The 13,350-nt window shown below is 32.6% G+C and overlaps 1 protein-coding gene across 1 annotated transcript; it reads right to left on the reverse strand.

The window, feature by feature from the left end:
* Positions 1–5,702: 5,702 nt before the first annotated feature.
* LOC111714088 (cysteine-rich secretory protein 2) lies at positions 5,703–12,975 on the reverse strand. Its single transcript, XM_023489124.1, has 11 exons — positions 12,840–12,975; positions 12,422–12,521; positions 11,630–11,699; positions 8,940–9,012; positions 8,725–8,819; positions 8,435–8,564; positions 8,044–8,084; positions 7,392–7,472; positions 7,210–7,290; positions 6,630–6,687; positions 5,703–5,993 (listed from the first exon to the last, which is right to left on the reverse strand). The coding sequence occupies exons 2-11, from the start codon at positions 12,492–12,494 to the stop codon at positions 5,862–5,864; spliced, it is 834 nt and encodes a 277-aa protein (XP_023344892.1). The 5' UTR covers positions 12,495–12,521; positions 12,840–12,975; the 3' UTR covers positions 5,703–5,861.
* Between the last annotated feature and the right edge of the window lie 375 nt (positions 12,976–13,350).

Genomic DNA, 13,350 nt, shown 5'->3' on the forward strand with positions numbered 1-13,350 from the left:
ATCTAGATTTTAATTCTTGTAAATATCACGTGTAAAATATTTGAGATATCACGGGAAGAACTTCATGTTTCACTTTTAATAGAGTTGCAAAACCACACCACTTGGTGTACGTGTCTCTGCTTATCTTTTAGAAACTAAAAGTTTATTGTAGTAAAATGAAATATTTTAACTGACATAATTGAACATTATTTAGACTTGAAATATCACTTGTTGATAAGAAAAGTTTAAAGTTTACATGTTCAAGATGTATAATGTAAAAGATATAAACTAAAATGTTTAGTTTCTAAACATTTTGTAATAATTATATATCTTTTACACAGTTTATTTTATAATATATTTATATATCAAAAATCAATTATATATCCCCCCCCTTTCCTGGGGTTTTTAAAAATGTAATTTAAGTAGATGGGAGAAAAATAATTTTCCCATGTAAAAATCCTGTGTTCATCTCGTGAAATAAACTCAAGTTTTCACCGTGTAAAAACTCGTTCCTAGACCCGTGATCAAATCGTCGACATTCACCTCGATAACACGTGAATTATTGACGGGTCACTCGTGTAAAATACACCAAATAATCTTGTGTTCTTCACGGGTTTTTGTTTGTTGGGGATGTACGCATTTGTATAAGGTCGGATGTACACATTTGTAGGTCGGATGATCATTCAATGGTAGATTGGATTTCCAATTTTGCATGGACCTACAACCGACCAACTTAAGCTATGACCATCTGACCTACAAATAGTGAACATCTGAGCTACTGTGTACATCCGACCTACAATCGATGACCATTAGACCTACCATGCGTATATCTGTCCTACAATTGATGACCACTGACCATATAACCTACGACCATCCGACCTCCTAAATGTGTACATCCGACCTACAACCGATGACCGATCCATGACATATCAATGCGTACTATATATATCTGACCTACAAAAGTGTAAATCCGACCTACAATTGATGACCAACCGACCTACAAATGTGTACATCCGACCTACAAATGTGTATATATCCGACCTAGAATTGATGACTATCCGACCTACAAATGTGTACATCCGACATACAAATGCATATATCCGACCTACAAAAGTGTAAATCTGACATAACAATCAATGACTATCGGACCTGCAAATAGTGACCATCCAACCTGCTGTGTACTTCTGATCTACAATTAATGACCATCCAACCTACAAATGTGTACATCCGACCTACAAATGTGTAAATCCAACCTACAATCGATGATTATCTGACCTACAAATAATGACCATGCGACCTACGTTATGTCGGATCTCTGTACTCATGAACTAGTTAATCCCATCTCAATTCCTTTATATTTGTAAAAAGAATCGTAAAATTTAGAAGTGATCAGAATGATTATAATTTGTAAATACTTACATACAGAATTTTACTGGTTCATTATAAGTAAAGCGTAAAAATGAATACTTTCTATCTTAATATATATATTTGTGTTTAAAGAAGAAATATGATGAAAAGAATTTACAATAAAAAAGAAGAAAGGTTAATAAAGAACCTGGTTCCAACTGTTTCCATTCCTCCTTAATAACCCTGGCACATCTGTAACACTTGCCATAAGTTACACTTGCCAGAATGGTTACAACACATAATTACAATTAATTTTAGTTATAATTAACATGTATACTTTTTTTTATTGATTTTATTGAACAACTAAAATTATAACTTTTGTGGCTACAATTAGCAAATAAGCTCATGAGCAGTATATAAGGTTAAATTACAGCTCTATTGGAAAAGTATTGTACTGTCATTGATTCTTCACCAAGCTCTTTCCTCCAGATTAGTGTTTATATCTCTCCCAGCAGCATTGTTAGAAAACTAAAGTTGGGAATTTGAATGAGAAAATTTTGCAATTTTTTAGAAAAAATAGTTAGATTTATATTTTTGTAAAAGTTAGAAAATTATGGCAAACATAATTATGGCAAGTGTTACTTATGGAAAAAGTATTTATTGCAAGGTAATTATCGCAAATGTTTTTATGGCAAAATGTAACTGGCTCCCAGCTTTCAAACCAGAGTAAATTTAATCTTGCACCCAGCATTCAACCCGGAGTAAACATTTTCTTGCTCCCAGCATTCAACCCATAGTAAATTTAATCTTGCTCCCAGCATTCAACCCCGAGTAAACATATTCTTGCTCCAATCATTCAACCAAGAGTAAATTTAATCTTGCTCCCAGCATTCAACCCAGAGTAAATTTAATCTTGCTCCCAGCATTCAACCCGGAGTAAATTTAATCTTGCTCCCAGCATTCAACCCAGAGTAAATTTAATCTTGCTCCCAGCATTCAACCCGGAGTAAACATATTCTTGCTCCAATCATTCAACCCAGAGTAAATTTAATCTTGCTCCCAGCATTCAACCCAGAGTAAACATGTTCTTACTCCAATCATTCAACCCAGAGTAAATTTAATCTTGCTCCCAGCATTCAATCCAGAGTAAATTTAATCTTGCTCCCAGTATTCAACCCGGAGTAAACATTGCTCAAATCATTCTACCCAGAGTAAATTTAATCTTGCTCCCAGCATTCAATCCGGAGTAAATTCACCCTTGTTTGTCCGTTTGTATTCAATAAACGTCCAAACAGCTGAACCAACAGAGCCTAATATTTGTGAGGCAACTCACATGGCCCAAGGGAAAGTTTAAAACTAGTTAAAAATTTATGCGGGAAAAAACGTCGAAGGGGGGGGGGGGCATAAGTCTATCCAATGACCCTCTTGAAAAATAAAAACTAATTTGTCAAAAAAATTTTTGGGGAAAGTGAAAACTGTGACTGTAAAATAGTCATGATGAACTATAGTGAAATATTTGTGAATATATAATTGTAGAACTAAATGCGTATTTAATGTATGTCAGCTAATAAGTTTTAACTTTTAATGTTTTAACATTATAACATCTTCCCGAGCAGTTTCAACCTGACCTTGGTAGTGAGGATTATCTTGCCCTCTCCTGCATAGATCATGACCCTCACCCTGGAGAAGGTCCCTTGGGAGTACATGGAGCATTGAAGGGTTCAGTTGGCCCATTGGGAGATCAGACTTAGTTGACAGCTAGTGTCGTACAGAATACCCAGAGAAAGCTTCCATCGGAATGTTCTCCACCAAGGGAATAGACCTTTGGAGCCCACCTTAGATAAAGAGATAGTGGGGGGCCCGGTTGCTGTGCATGCAGGTGCTGCAGTGGACAGGGAGCCCATTATGCTTGCATCCTTTGGGAAACACCTTTGAGGTCGTGTTGTGGAAGAATAATTTGCATTGGAAGACTGGGTCATGTGCTTTGGTGCAGCTAGGGCAAAATTTATTGTCGGCGATGAGTTTCAGGATGTCAGGGGGAACTTAGCTTGGCGACCCTGCAGTGGAAGTTGAGGGGGAAGTGGTCAGATTGGAATTCTTTTGTGGTGCATAGGGTGCAAGGGCGTCTGGGAGGTTCAGAAGAAGTTCTGGAGGAAGGATGGGGAGGTTTTGTCTTGGCCATGGAAGGTCTGTACCAAACTGGTTTGATCCCTATATTTGTAGGGGAGTAGTTGAGATCAAAAAAAGTTGGGTACGATTGAGAATTCTTTTCTTTCTTGTTCACATACTAGGCGAAGAACAAGAAAGTGGCAAGAAATCGGACATTGACAGGTTATTGGCTTATGAACTCCATGAACTGATCATTGAAAGATGACCTCACTTCCATGGGAAGGCTTCTCATGATGTTCTGGATCAGTGTTTGAGTGAGGGCGACTCTGTGGAGGTCCTCCAATTTGTAGAACTGCTGGATAATCTCTAAGTTGGCTTGTAGGGTTTTAATCTTGGGGGACAGGTCTCACAAGTCTTCAGCAAATGTTTTCTGAGGTTCCTGGCATGGATAGGAATGATGACTCCATGGATAGGATTCTGTTGGAGAAGAGTGACAATGTCCGTACTTGATTTGCCTCGGTTGCAGTAGTTTAAAATATTCAATATAATCATGGACGATTTCTTGTTCAATGAACTCCTTGGTACCAGAGAAACTTGTAGTTACAATTAATATATTTCAAATTAATATATTTCAAACCTACAAGAATACAGATTCAGTGACTATAAATAATAATTTAACATGATTGTCTTTTATTATCAATAATAACTAGTAACTTACTAATAGAGCATAGCAAATCTGGGCTATCAAGGAGTGATTTAAGAAAACAGAGGTAGATTATTAGGTCTGTTCAAAATATTGAGTTAGTACTTCTGAAATAAAAACCCCAGTTGTTTAAAGTGAAATTTTACTATGGATAGTTGAATTATTCACAGATTTTGCATTTTTAATGTTTCAGGAGTTCAAAGGTTTACTTTTCAATATGGCTGGAATTGTTTGACTTTGACTGTGTTGGAGCTACAGATTTATACCTGACCCAATACAAAGATGAAGGATTGGAAGACAACATTTCGCTTGGGTACAGTAAGATGCAGGACACAGGTCTATGTTAAACAAATTCATATCTAAAAGTTTTTAAGCTCATTGCTTTTGAAAGTTTAAGGTTAGAAACATAGGAAGAAAAAATCTCTTAAACTAAGTGTAAGAATTATAGAATAAGTGAAATTCAAAATAAATTTTCTTTGCTTATAGATCAAATATTCAATTTCAGTTTATTTGTTAAAATATTAACTGACAGTTTTTACATTCATTAAAGGACAAAGGAACTTAAAGGAAAACTTGCTTCAAACTTAAATTTTGTATCATTTTATGATTGCAGCCTGATGCAGTAGACCTTTTATTGTTAAAACCTTGAATTCTGCTAGATTACATTATTTTAAGATCTGTAAGATTTGGGGTTTGTGTGTTATTTGCCTGACTAGACAATAGACATATGTTTACCATTGTTAAAAACATGCAGTCTTTGTTAAAGTTAACCAAAAAAAGTATGTTCAGCATCTAGTTTATTATGCACTTTGAATAAATTAATCAATTAAATGCAAATCACAGAGAACACCTTTATGAATGCAAGGATGAGAAAAAAAGTGAGTGAGAATTAAAAAATATTTAAGAAAAAACAAACCCGATAGGAAAAGAAAAAAGGTCGATGTTTAAAGAAATTATAAATGAAATAAGAAAATTAAAATGGGAAAAACAGATTTATTAAAAAGAAATAAATAGGATAAAGATCAAATTAGAAATCAAGATTTTAACTTTTACCATGGATTCAAAATTACAGGGTGATCCAAAAAGAGAGATTACCGTTTTTCAGCTGTTTTAATAGTTATAATCGATTGAAAATGTGTTCTTGTGTATAGTTAACAATTTAAAATGGGGTCGTTAAATTGAGTGTTTGTTGTCCAACCCTTTCATTTGAAGTAAAACCATGTTTATTATTCTAAATCTCTCCGTTAACTTCAGCTATTCAATAATGTTTAAAAAAAAATTTTTATATATTTGAACCCTCTTAGATTTTTCTCTGGGCTTTCTAAAATACAAGGTGTAAATGTAGTCCTATACCATGCTCTATGGAGAGAAACCTAGAAAGAAAGATTGCAGCATTTTCCCGGCCCTATGATTGAAAGCAGCTTTGATGAACAGAAGAAGTAAGGAATTTTTTTTTGCATGGCATCAAATTGGGGCCTTTTTGATAAATAATTTTTCATTTGTAGAATTGTATTATTATAATTTTAAGCAAATTTTTTTCTCAATGCAATATATATTTGAATTGAATAATAAAAATGATTAACGACTACTTCTAAATTAAAAACTATAACCTAAAGCACTTTTTCAAGTCTTTTCAAAATGTTATTGGGACTAAAAAATGCTAATCCATGTTTTTTTGCTCACTCTGTACTAATATGAATTTATAAAGCATTGCTATAATCAGCTAGAAATGTCTATGCAATTTTCTTCTACAGTTACATGTAGCTCTACAACTCCTCTGATAATATCGTCTGTTACACATTCCACATTTTTCTACTTCTTTACCACATTCATTCTCCATTTCATCCATTAAATCCTGAATTTGAGATTAGCAAACTCAAAAAGGACTGATAAGTAAGTAAAATTAAAAGGGTGTTATTAGGCTTTAGCTAAGCTAAACATCAAATTGTTTTTGTTTCATCCCTTGTGAAATATTTCATTTGCAGTGGAGAAGTTTAAAGTGTGGCTAACAATACATGTTTCAAGAATTTCTTTTGTAGAATATTAGTGTTTATTTTTATTAGTTTTTAAAGTAAACCGGCACTGTAAATCAAATACAGCCAGTGCATGACATTAAATTGCTGACTGTGGAGGAACGATAAGGTCCATAAATATTTAAGAAGCAGAGATAGAAAATAGTAATGAACATTTGAATTAACTATGACATGGAACAGAGCAAGAATTTGTTATCAGTTTTGATCAGTATACAACAGTTTTTATTTCATGAAGATGATATAAAGAGTTGAACATTCATTCTTTACAATTAGTGATAATCAACAAAATTTTTTTATTAGAAAAATAGATGATCATGAAAAAAATTCAAGACATTTATCTACAGAAAAGAAATAGTCACAATCTTCCATCTCAATCTTCACCAATCTATAAATTTATTCGAAGAAAATTGATTTACTTTTCGTTCTGTGGCCTAGATTATGATTCTGGAGTGTCTAACCTGACAATTAGTCCAGAAATCAGCAACAGGACAATAATTTGTACACAGCTTTCCCGTGCTTAAACATTCATTTAGGAAATGAACAAGGGATAAAAGGGAAAGGATGTAACTATATCTGAGAATAAACTATTACTATTAGATAAAAGGATGAATCAAAAGAAAAATCAGAACGCAAGATATAAAGTTAAACAAAAACAGATTTTCAAAGAACTTAAATTATCATAAGATAAATTATCTATTATATATGTATTTTATTTGTCTGGATGTTTGTTTGTTTGTATATTTGTACCCAATAAACGTAAAAAAGCTGAACCGATAGTGTTCATTTTTTTTTTTGCAATTACCATGACTCTATAGGCAAGTTTTACAGACCATCAACATTGAAAATCTTTGATTGGAAATAAGTTTCGACACCTATTATTTTTGAAAATACACCCAACAAATCAGCTAAAATTTTAGAACGGTAAAAACAGAGCAACAGCTAAAAGCTAAAATTGTTAATAGTAAATGGGGCGCGAAGCGCCCTAAAAGTCTTGTGTATGTATAAATAGGTACATTTTAAAATTCCAGTATAAAATACCTTGAGATACAGTGATCTGAACATAAAGAGCAATGTTCTCCTCTGGTGTAAGGGAAGTCAAGCCGGTTCATAAAATTTCCTCTGCATTCAAATTTTATTTTGCAATTAATAAATATAATATCGATTTTACAAATGCTCCTTTTTCTTAAAGATTTAACTTCAATATATTAATTAAAACTTACGCTGGACAGTAGTTGCAGACGTAGGTAAAATATTTCTCTCCACTTGAAGAATTGGAGCATTTGTGAAAACCACAGCCAACACTGTAAAACAAATATACTTTAAATTTGTGAGTGAGATATTAAGAAATTTGATACGCCAAAATTCAGTAATCTATTTCGTTATTAATGTATAATATGAAACTGATTACTCGCATCAACCTGTAAATATCTAATCTCTGTACTATAAAATTTTAAACCTAATTCGGCAAGTTATTTAATTTAATTTAGTAATAATCAATACTTTGACTTTTTGAGCTAGTAGAATTCATAGCTCGAATTATCAAATGTCTACAACATTAAGTTGCAAATATTGATCAGATTTTTAATGAAAGATACAATATTTTTAGGAAAGGATAAAATATATATCTAATCTTCACTTCATAGTTAACCAATACCTGCATCCAACCTGGCCGGGTAAGCTAAATCAAAACTGCCAAGAAATATGAATCAGTTAATATTTTCTATAATTAGTACTTTTTGATATTGTGAATATGGTTGCTCAAAACTCAAATCAAAGAAACAGCTATAATTACTCAGTTACATTAAAAAATAAATAAAACGAGATTAACAAAAACAGTGTATGACAACGTTGCTCACATAATGATTCAGTTACCTGTGTGAAGCATTCCATACAAGCTGAGTATAGTGTCCCACCTAAAAAAGACAAATTAAGTTTTTGCATTTTTTTGGATTTACATAGTGCATTTAAAATTTTAAAAAGTTTGCTTTTTTAAACTCTCAGTTTATTTCCAGGAATTGAAATTATGTATCAAGAGCACAACATTTTGAAAATTCCTAGACCAGTTGTTTTCAATATTAACTGTTTCAATTGATTATAAATTAAGTCATTTCATACTTTCTTCACATTTTTTCAAAAAAATCTTCATATCAATTAATAAAAAACATATTTGTATCTAAGAAGCTTAAAAATATGACAATCATTTGCATTTTTTCCTCATTGCAAATTATTTTTTGCTTTAAGTTATTGCAAACGAAGGATGTACCTGATTTAAATCATTTTCCCCCCGTTGACCAAATGTAAATTGTTTACGTTCTAACCACCAAGATTCAACTACAAAGAACCAAGGAACAGGATGAGACGCAATTAGAATATTTTGTCCGCAAGATCCAAACCTCAAAATAAAAGTATATTTACAAAATTCAAGATTCTCCTGAAACGTTTAACGTCTATGTTCCTAAAGTTAAACGAATGTACTCTTTATAAGTTTTTAAAACATAAAATTTGTTGGGATTGTATAATTTGTAAAAATGTTTTCAGGGTTTTTTCTTTGACCTTTTAGTGAATCGTCCATGGGAAGGCGTATGTTCTAATTTTCTGCATTTTTCGGCCCAGCTTTGGGACATTTTTGCAGACTCTTGATCCCAAACCTGCAATACTTTTTCTAGAGGTTTGAAAATAAAATCTTAGTGCAGGTCATATTTTTCATAATCCGAAATTTTACAGCTGAGGTTAAAAAGAAAATTTTAACGTAACTTTTTTATAATTACCATTTTTAACATATCTGCGGCAGGAGGATCTACGTTGGACCGAAAATAGTTGTGAGACTTTACAATCAAAGATCTGAAAAAGTCCCAAGAATGAATTTATTGAAACCATTTTACCCTATCGGTAAACTAAGTCAACATATCCTTTTTTGTCTAGTTTAGAATTTAAGTAAAGTTAAACTAATTAGTTTAGTTCAGCTTATTCCAGAGAAGAATGACTGCATGATATTATGTTGCCATATGGGACAACATGGAAGATCCTGATGGAGAAGATTATTTGGAAATAATTAGTTCAACGTAAGAATTCCAAGATAAAACTATTTTTTTTGAGAATCTGCCCACTTTATTATAGGACTTAAATAAAATACTGAATTTTTGTAAATCAAAAAATAATTGTTTTAATTGAACTAAAGTTTAATGTCCTTAAAAATTATATGCAATATATGAAATTAATACTTTGTCAGAAGACAAAGTCGTTGATCTGGCCTAAGAGCATTCCGACTAGGCAGATTCTGCTATGACGAAGACCCAGTCTGCAATGAATCAAGCCCAGAATTTACTTAAAATTTACTTATTTTTCAATTTCATAATTTTACAGAGAAAATGGCCTTGTATGTGCCTAAATATCTAATTATTTCTTGGAAAATATTGGAATATAACGATGAAGGGAGACATTAAGAATTATAAAATATAAGGATTTTTATAAATAAATTCTAAGGGGGGGGGGGTGGCCTGTTAATGGAAATTATTATTGGCCAAAATAATTTTTAGAAATATTTGTAATCTGATATTTGAACTATTGATAATAAATACAAATAATAAAAATAACAATTTAATGATAATGCAATTTAAAAAATACTTTAAATTATATAGATTTGCCCGGTGGTGGTTATGGAACTGCAGAGAGGATTACAGAGAGAAAATCTCATGTAACAATTTATTAGAATTTAATTATGTAAATAAATTTTTAAATAATATATATTTAGTGAAGGCAACCCTAGGGTCGTCATCAAGAACCATATTTAGGACGATCCTGACTGGTTCTTCACAAGATGCTGTCAAGGCAGGGTGTAGACAGGTTTCCCTAAAAAAATATTTTTTTGGAGGGGGCCATTTTTACCCTCCCTAAAAGTTAAACCCTGTGTATGCCCTGACTTGACAGCGTCTTGTGAAGAACCAGTCAGGAAGTCGTAAGATGTCCTAAATATGCTTTTTAAAACACTCTCAGGACGTCCTGTGAAGAGAAATTTTTTGGGTGGGGATGGGACCCTATGTACGCCATGAATTGAAGAGCCAATATTAAGACATATTAAAGAATTTTTTGAAGACATCCTCGAACGTCCTGTTGAGACGAGGATTAGGATAGATTTAGGGAGGGGGGGTGGAGAACAGCTTGAAAACAGCTGCACCAGGAAAAACATGTGGGGCCGCAACAAACAGACAGAGAGAAATACGGGCGAACTGCAACGGACCCCTGCAGTGAGTTTTCACTTTTCCATTAGCTATTTGACTCCACTAATTCTGAGCACTGTTTTAAACAGCGTCTTTTCGGTCTTACCAAGACGCGTTCTATAAGTATAAAATAGGAGTCTTGAAGACGTCCAATTTCCCAACTTGAGCGCAAGTCCAAGACGTCTAAAACCGTTATGGCTGGGTAATACATATATTTGATAGAGTATCATCTCGTCTAATCCTGGCAGAGCCCTAAAACCAGTTTATGCTGTGCAGACATATTTTTAAATATTCATGTACTAATACTGTATTCAGATTGTAACGATTACAAAACAGATATTAATGCGACCATTTTTTGTTCTCATCAAAATTTATATAGCAATAGATACATACCATGGACACCCAACCACAACAAGGACATTCAAGAGCGATATGAAAGATTCAAATGCATAATTGCACCCTTTGATATTTGTAATAGCAGACATTTTTTGACTGAAATAACAAAAAATCATATTTTTAAATGGTTTTGTATTTATTAATGGAGTTGTAAGGAGTTTAGGAGTTTTGAAGTTTTCCAACTTTGAAGTTTTTAAGTGTTGAAGTGTTGAAGTGTTGAAGTGCTGAAGTGTTGAAGTGTTGAAGGGTTGAAGTGTTGAAGTGTTGAAGTGTTGAAGTGTTGAAGTGTTGAAGTGTTGAAGTGTTGAAGTGTTGAAGTGTTGAAGTGTTGAAGGGTTGAAGGGTTGAAATGTTGAAGTGTTGAAGTGTTGAAGTGTTGAAGTGTTGAAGTGTTGAAGTGTTGAAGTGTTGAAGTGTTGAAGTGTTGGACGTGTTGAAGTGTTGAAGGCTTGAAATGTTGAAGTGTTGTAGTTTTGAAGTGTTTCGAAGTTTTGTCTGGTACAGTAGCTAAAATTTCCGGAAATTCATGAAAAAAATTTTAGGTTGCGGCCCTAACTATTAAAACCAAGCGCCACATTTTTTGGAATTAGACGAGATAGATATTTGTTTACATCTGATGCTTTATTTATTCACTTTCTTAATTTTAAACTATCAATATTAATCTGTACTTCTTTGACTTTTTATGTGATGTATGTTCAATAACAATAGTTTTGAATATTCGATACACTGCTAATTGCAAATTCAAGCTTCGCCTGACAAACAAAATCAGATCTATGGAAAAGAACTTATCAGTGAGTCTTTTACAGGGGAAAATCCTTCATCTGGAAAAAAAAGGTTTAGCCCACCTTAGTTTAGTGTTGAACTGAGGGTTTAACTGACTATGCTGCTGAATTTTATGATACCCAATCCGTGGAACTATAATATATATATAAATTGATTGAGTTCCATATGATACCCAATACGTGGAACTATAATATATATATAAATTGATTGAGTTCCATATCACTCGATGAACCCATTTTATAAACATTTGGTCGACAAATTACGATAATAACGAATTCAAAAAAAATCTTTTTATTGCTTTACAAATCTTCATTAATTCTCTACTTTAATGGCAAATGTGGCTCAAAATTTGAAAAGTACAACATATTTTTACAGAAAAAAAATGTCAGTTTTTAACCATATTTAAATCTCAAACTTTAAACTTTAATTTTACACAAAACAGATTTGAGCCACATTGTTTTCAATTATACATTATAATTAAAAGAAGACAAAAATATCGTTTTTGATCTTCAAAAGCTATTTAATGACACTGCGTACGAAAAGGTTTCAAGACTTCTCCAAAACGTGGTTTACACCTTCTATGTATTCTGGAAAATAATACAGACCAAAGTTTCAACATTTTAAGTTGTTAATATTGAAGTGGGCCGGTAATGGTATCAAAGAATATTGTGCAAGATAAAATTAGTTTCTTAGTAAAAAAAATAGTTAAAATTTAAAGAACTTCTTGAATTTTTAAAGAGAATTCTGGTTTTACAGCCACACAAATTATACAATTTTTCCCATTACTTAATATCTTAACACTTTTGGTTTGTTTCATAAATTTGTTTTCCGCAGAGAACCCCATTTTTACTCACCTCTTGAAAATCGCCTAGGACAAACATCAGAAACAATCATGAGCAAAAAACAAAGCTCCACCAAATTATACATTTTTAAGCATTTACTAATCTCTGTTGGCTAAAAACAATGATTCTCTACACATATTCAAGTGCAAGAAAAGTGAATAAGTACAAAAACAAATTTGCATAAAAGGAACTGAGTTTTTGCCACAAACTCTAATTATCTAACCCCTTTATCTTTACAACCCAGTATCCTAGACCTTTAATATTTCAAACTATGAATTCTGTGATAAAATAGTCTAAGTTTGAAATACCAAAGGTTTCCATCATCAGGTTACACAGATATATGGATTAGAAAATTTGAGTTTGTGGCAAAACACCAATTCCTTTGTCTATTTCATAAATATTTTTTCATTTTCAAAAAGAATCATAATACCCTGATGCATGATGTCAGACTGTAGACTGTATAGAGTAGACTGAATAATAAAATAGGTACGAGATTTGCATATGGCGGCTTTGTGGATTTAAATTGAGGAAAAAATATTTAAATAAGTATTTAGTGCACTTCTGAAATTTAGAATACGTGGGTTTCTGCGGAAGGGGAGAAACTTTTTTTCGAAATTAGCGAGAGAGGTTCCCCATTCTTCAACGATTGCTATAAGCGTGAAATCCGTAACTTTTTAAAATTTTATCCGTAAACAATAAAGATGAAATTTGGTGGTTTACATCGAAAATATTTTACTGAACCCTATTAAGATAACCCTGTTAAAACGTTAGAAGCTGATTAATTTTATTTTTTCAATTTCTGCTTTAGACTGTGTTTCTAGAGCCTCCCTCCGTCAACGCCTAGCTAATCTAACAAATATAGAACAAGGATCCTATTCCTGGCTGCATTCTAGTCGTGTGAGTTTATGTGTGTTTTAACTCAGAAGAAGGGGGGGGGGGGG

This window comes from Eurytemora carolleeae, unplaced genomic scaffold (assembly GCF_000591075.1).
Source record: "Eurytemora carolleeae unplaced genomic scaffold, Eaff_2.0 scaffold1454, whole genome shotgun sequence".
NCBI lineage: Eukaryota > Metazoa > Arthropoda > Copepoda > Calanoida > Temoridae > Eurytemora > Eurytemora carolleeae.

Coding starts and splice junctions, on each gene's coding strand:
- LOC111714088 (XM_023489124.1), bottom strand. CDS start 12,494: ATGTATAATTTGGTGGAGCTTTGTTTTTTGCTCATGATTGTTTCTGAT. Junction 8,565..8,724: donor CATGGACGATTCACTAAAAG/GTCAAAGAAAAA, acceptor TTTTATTTTGAG/GTTTGGATCTTGCGGACAAA. Junction 8,085..8,434: donor GGGAAAATGATTTAAATCAG/GTACATCCTTCG, acceptor TGTCTTTTTTAG/GTGGGACACTATACTCAGCT.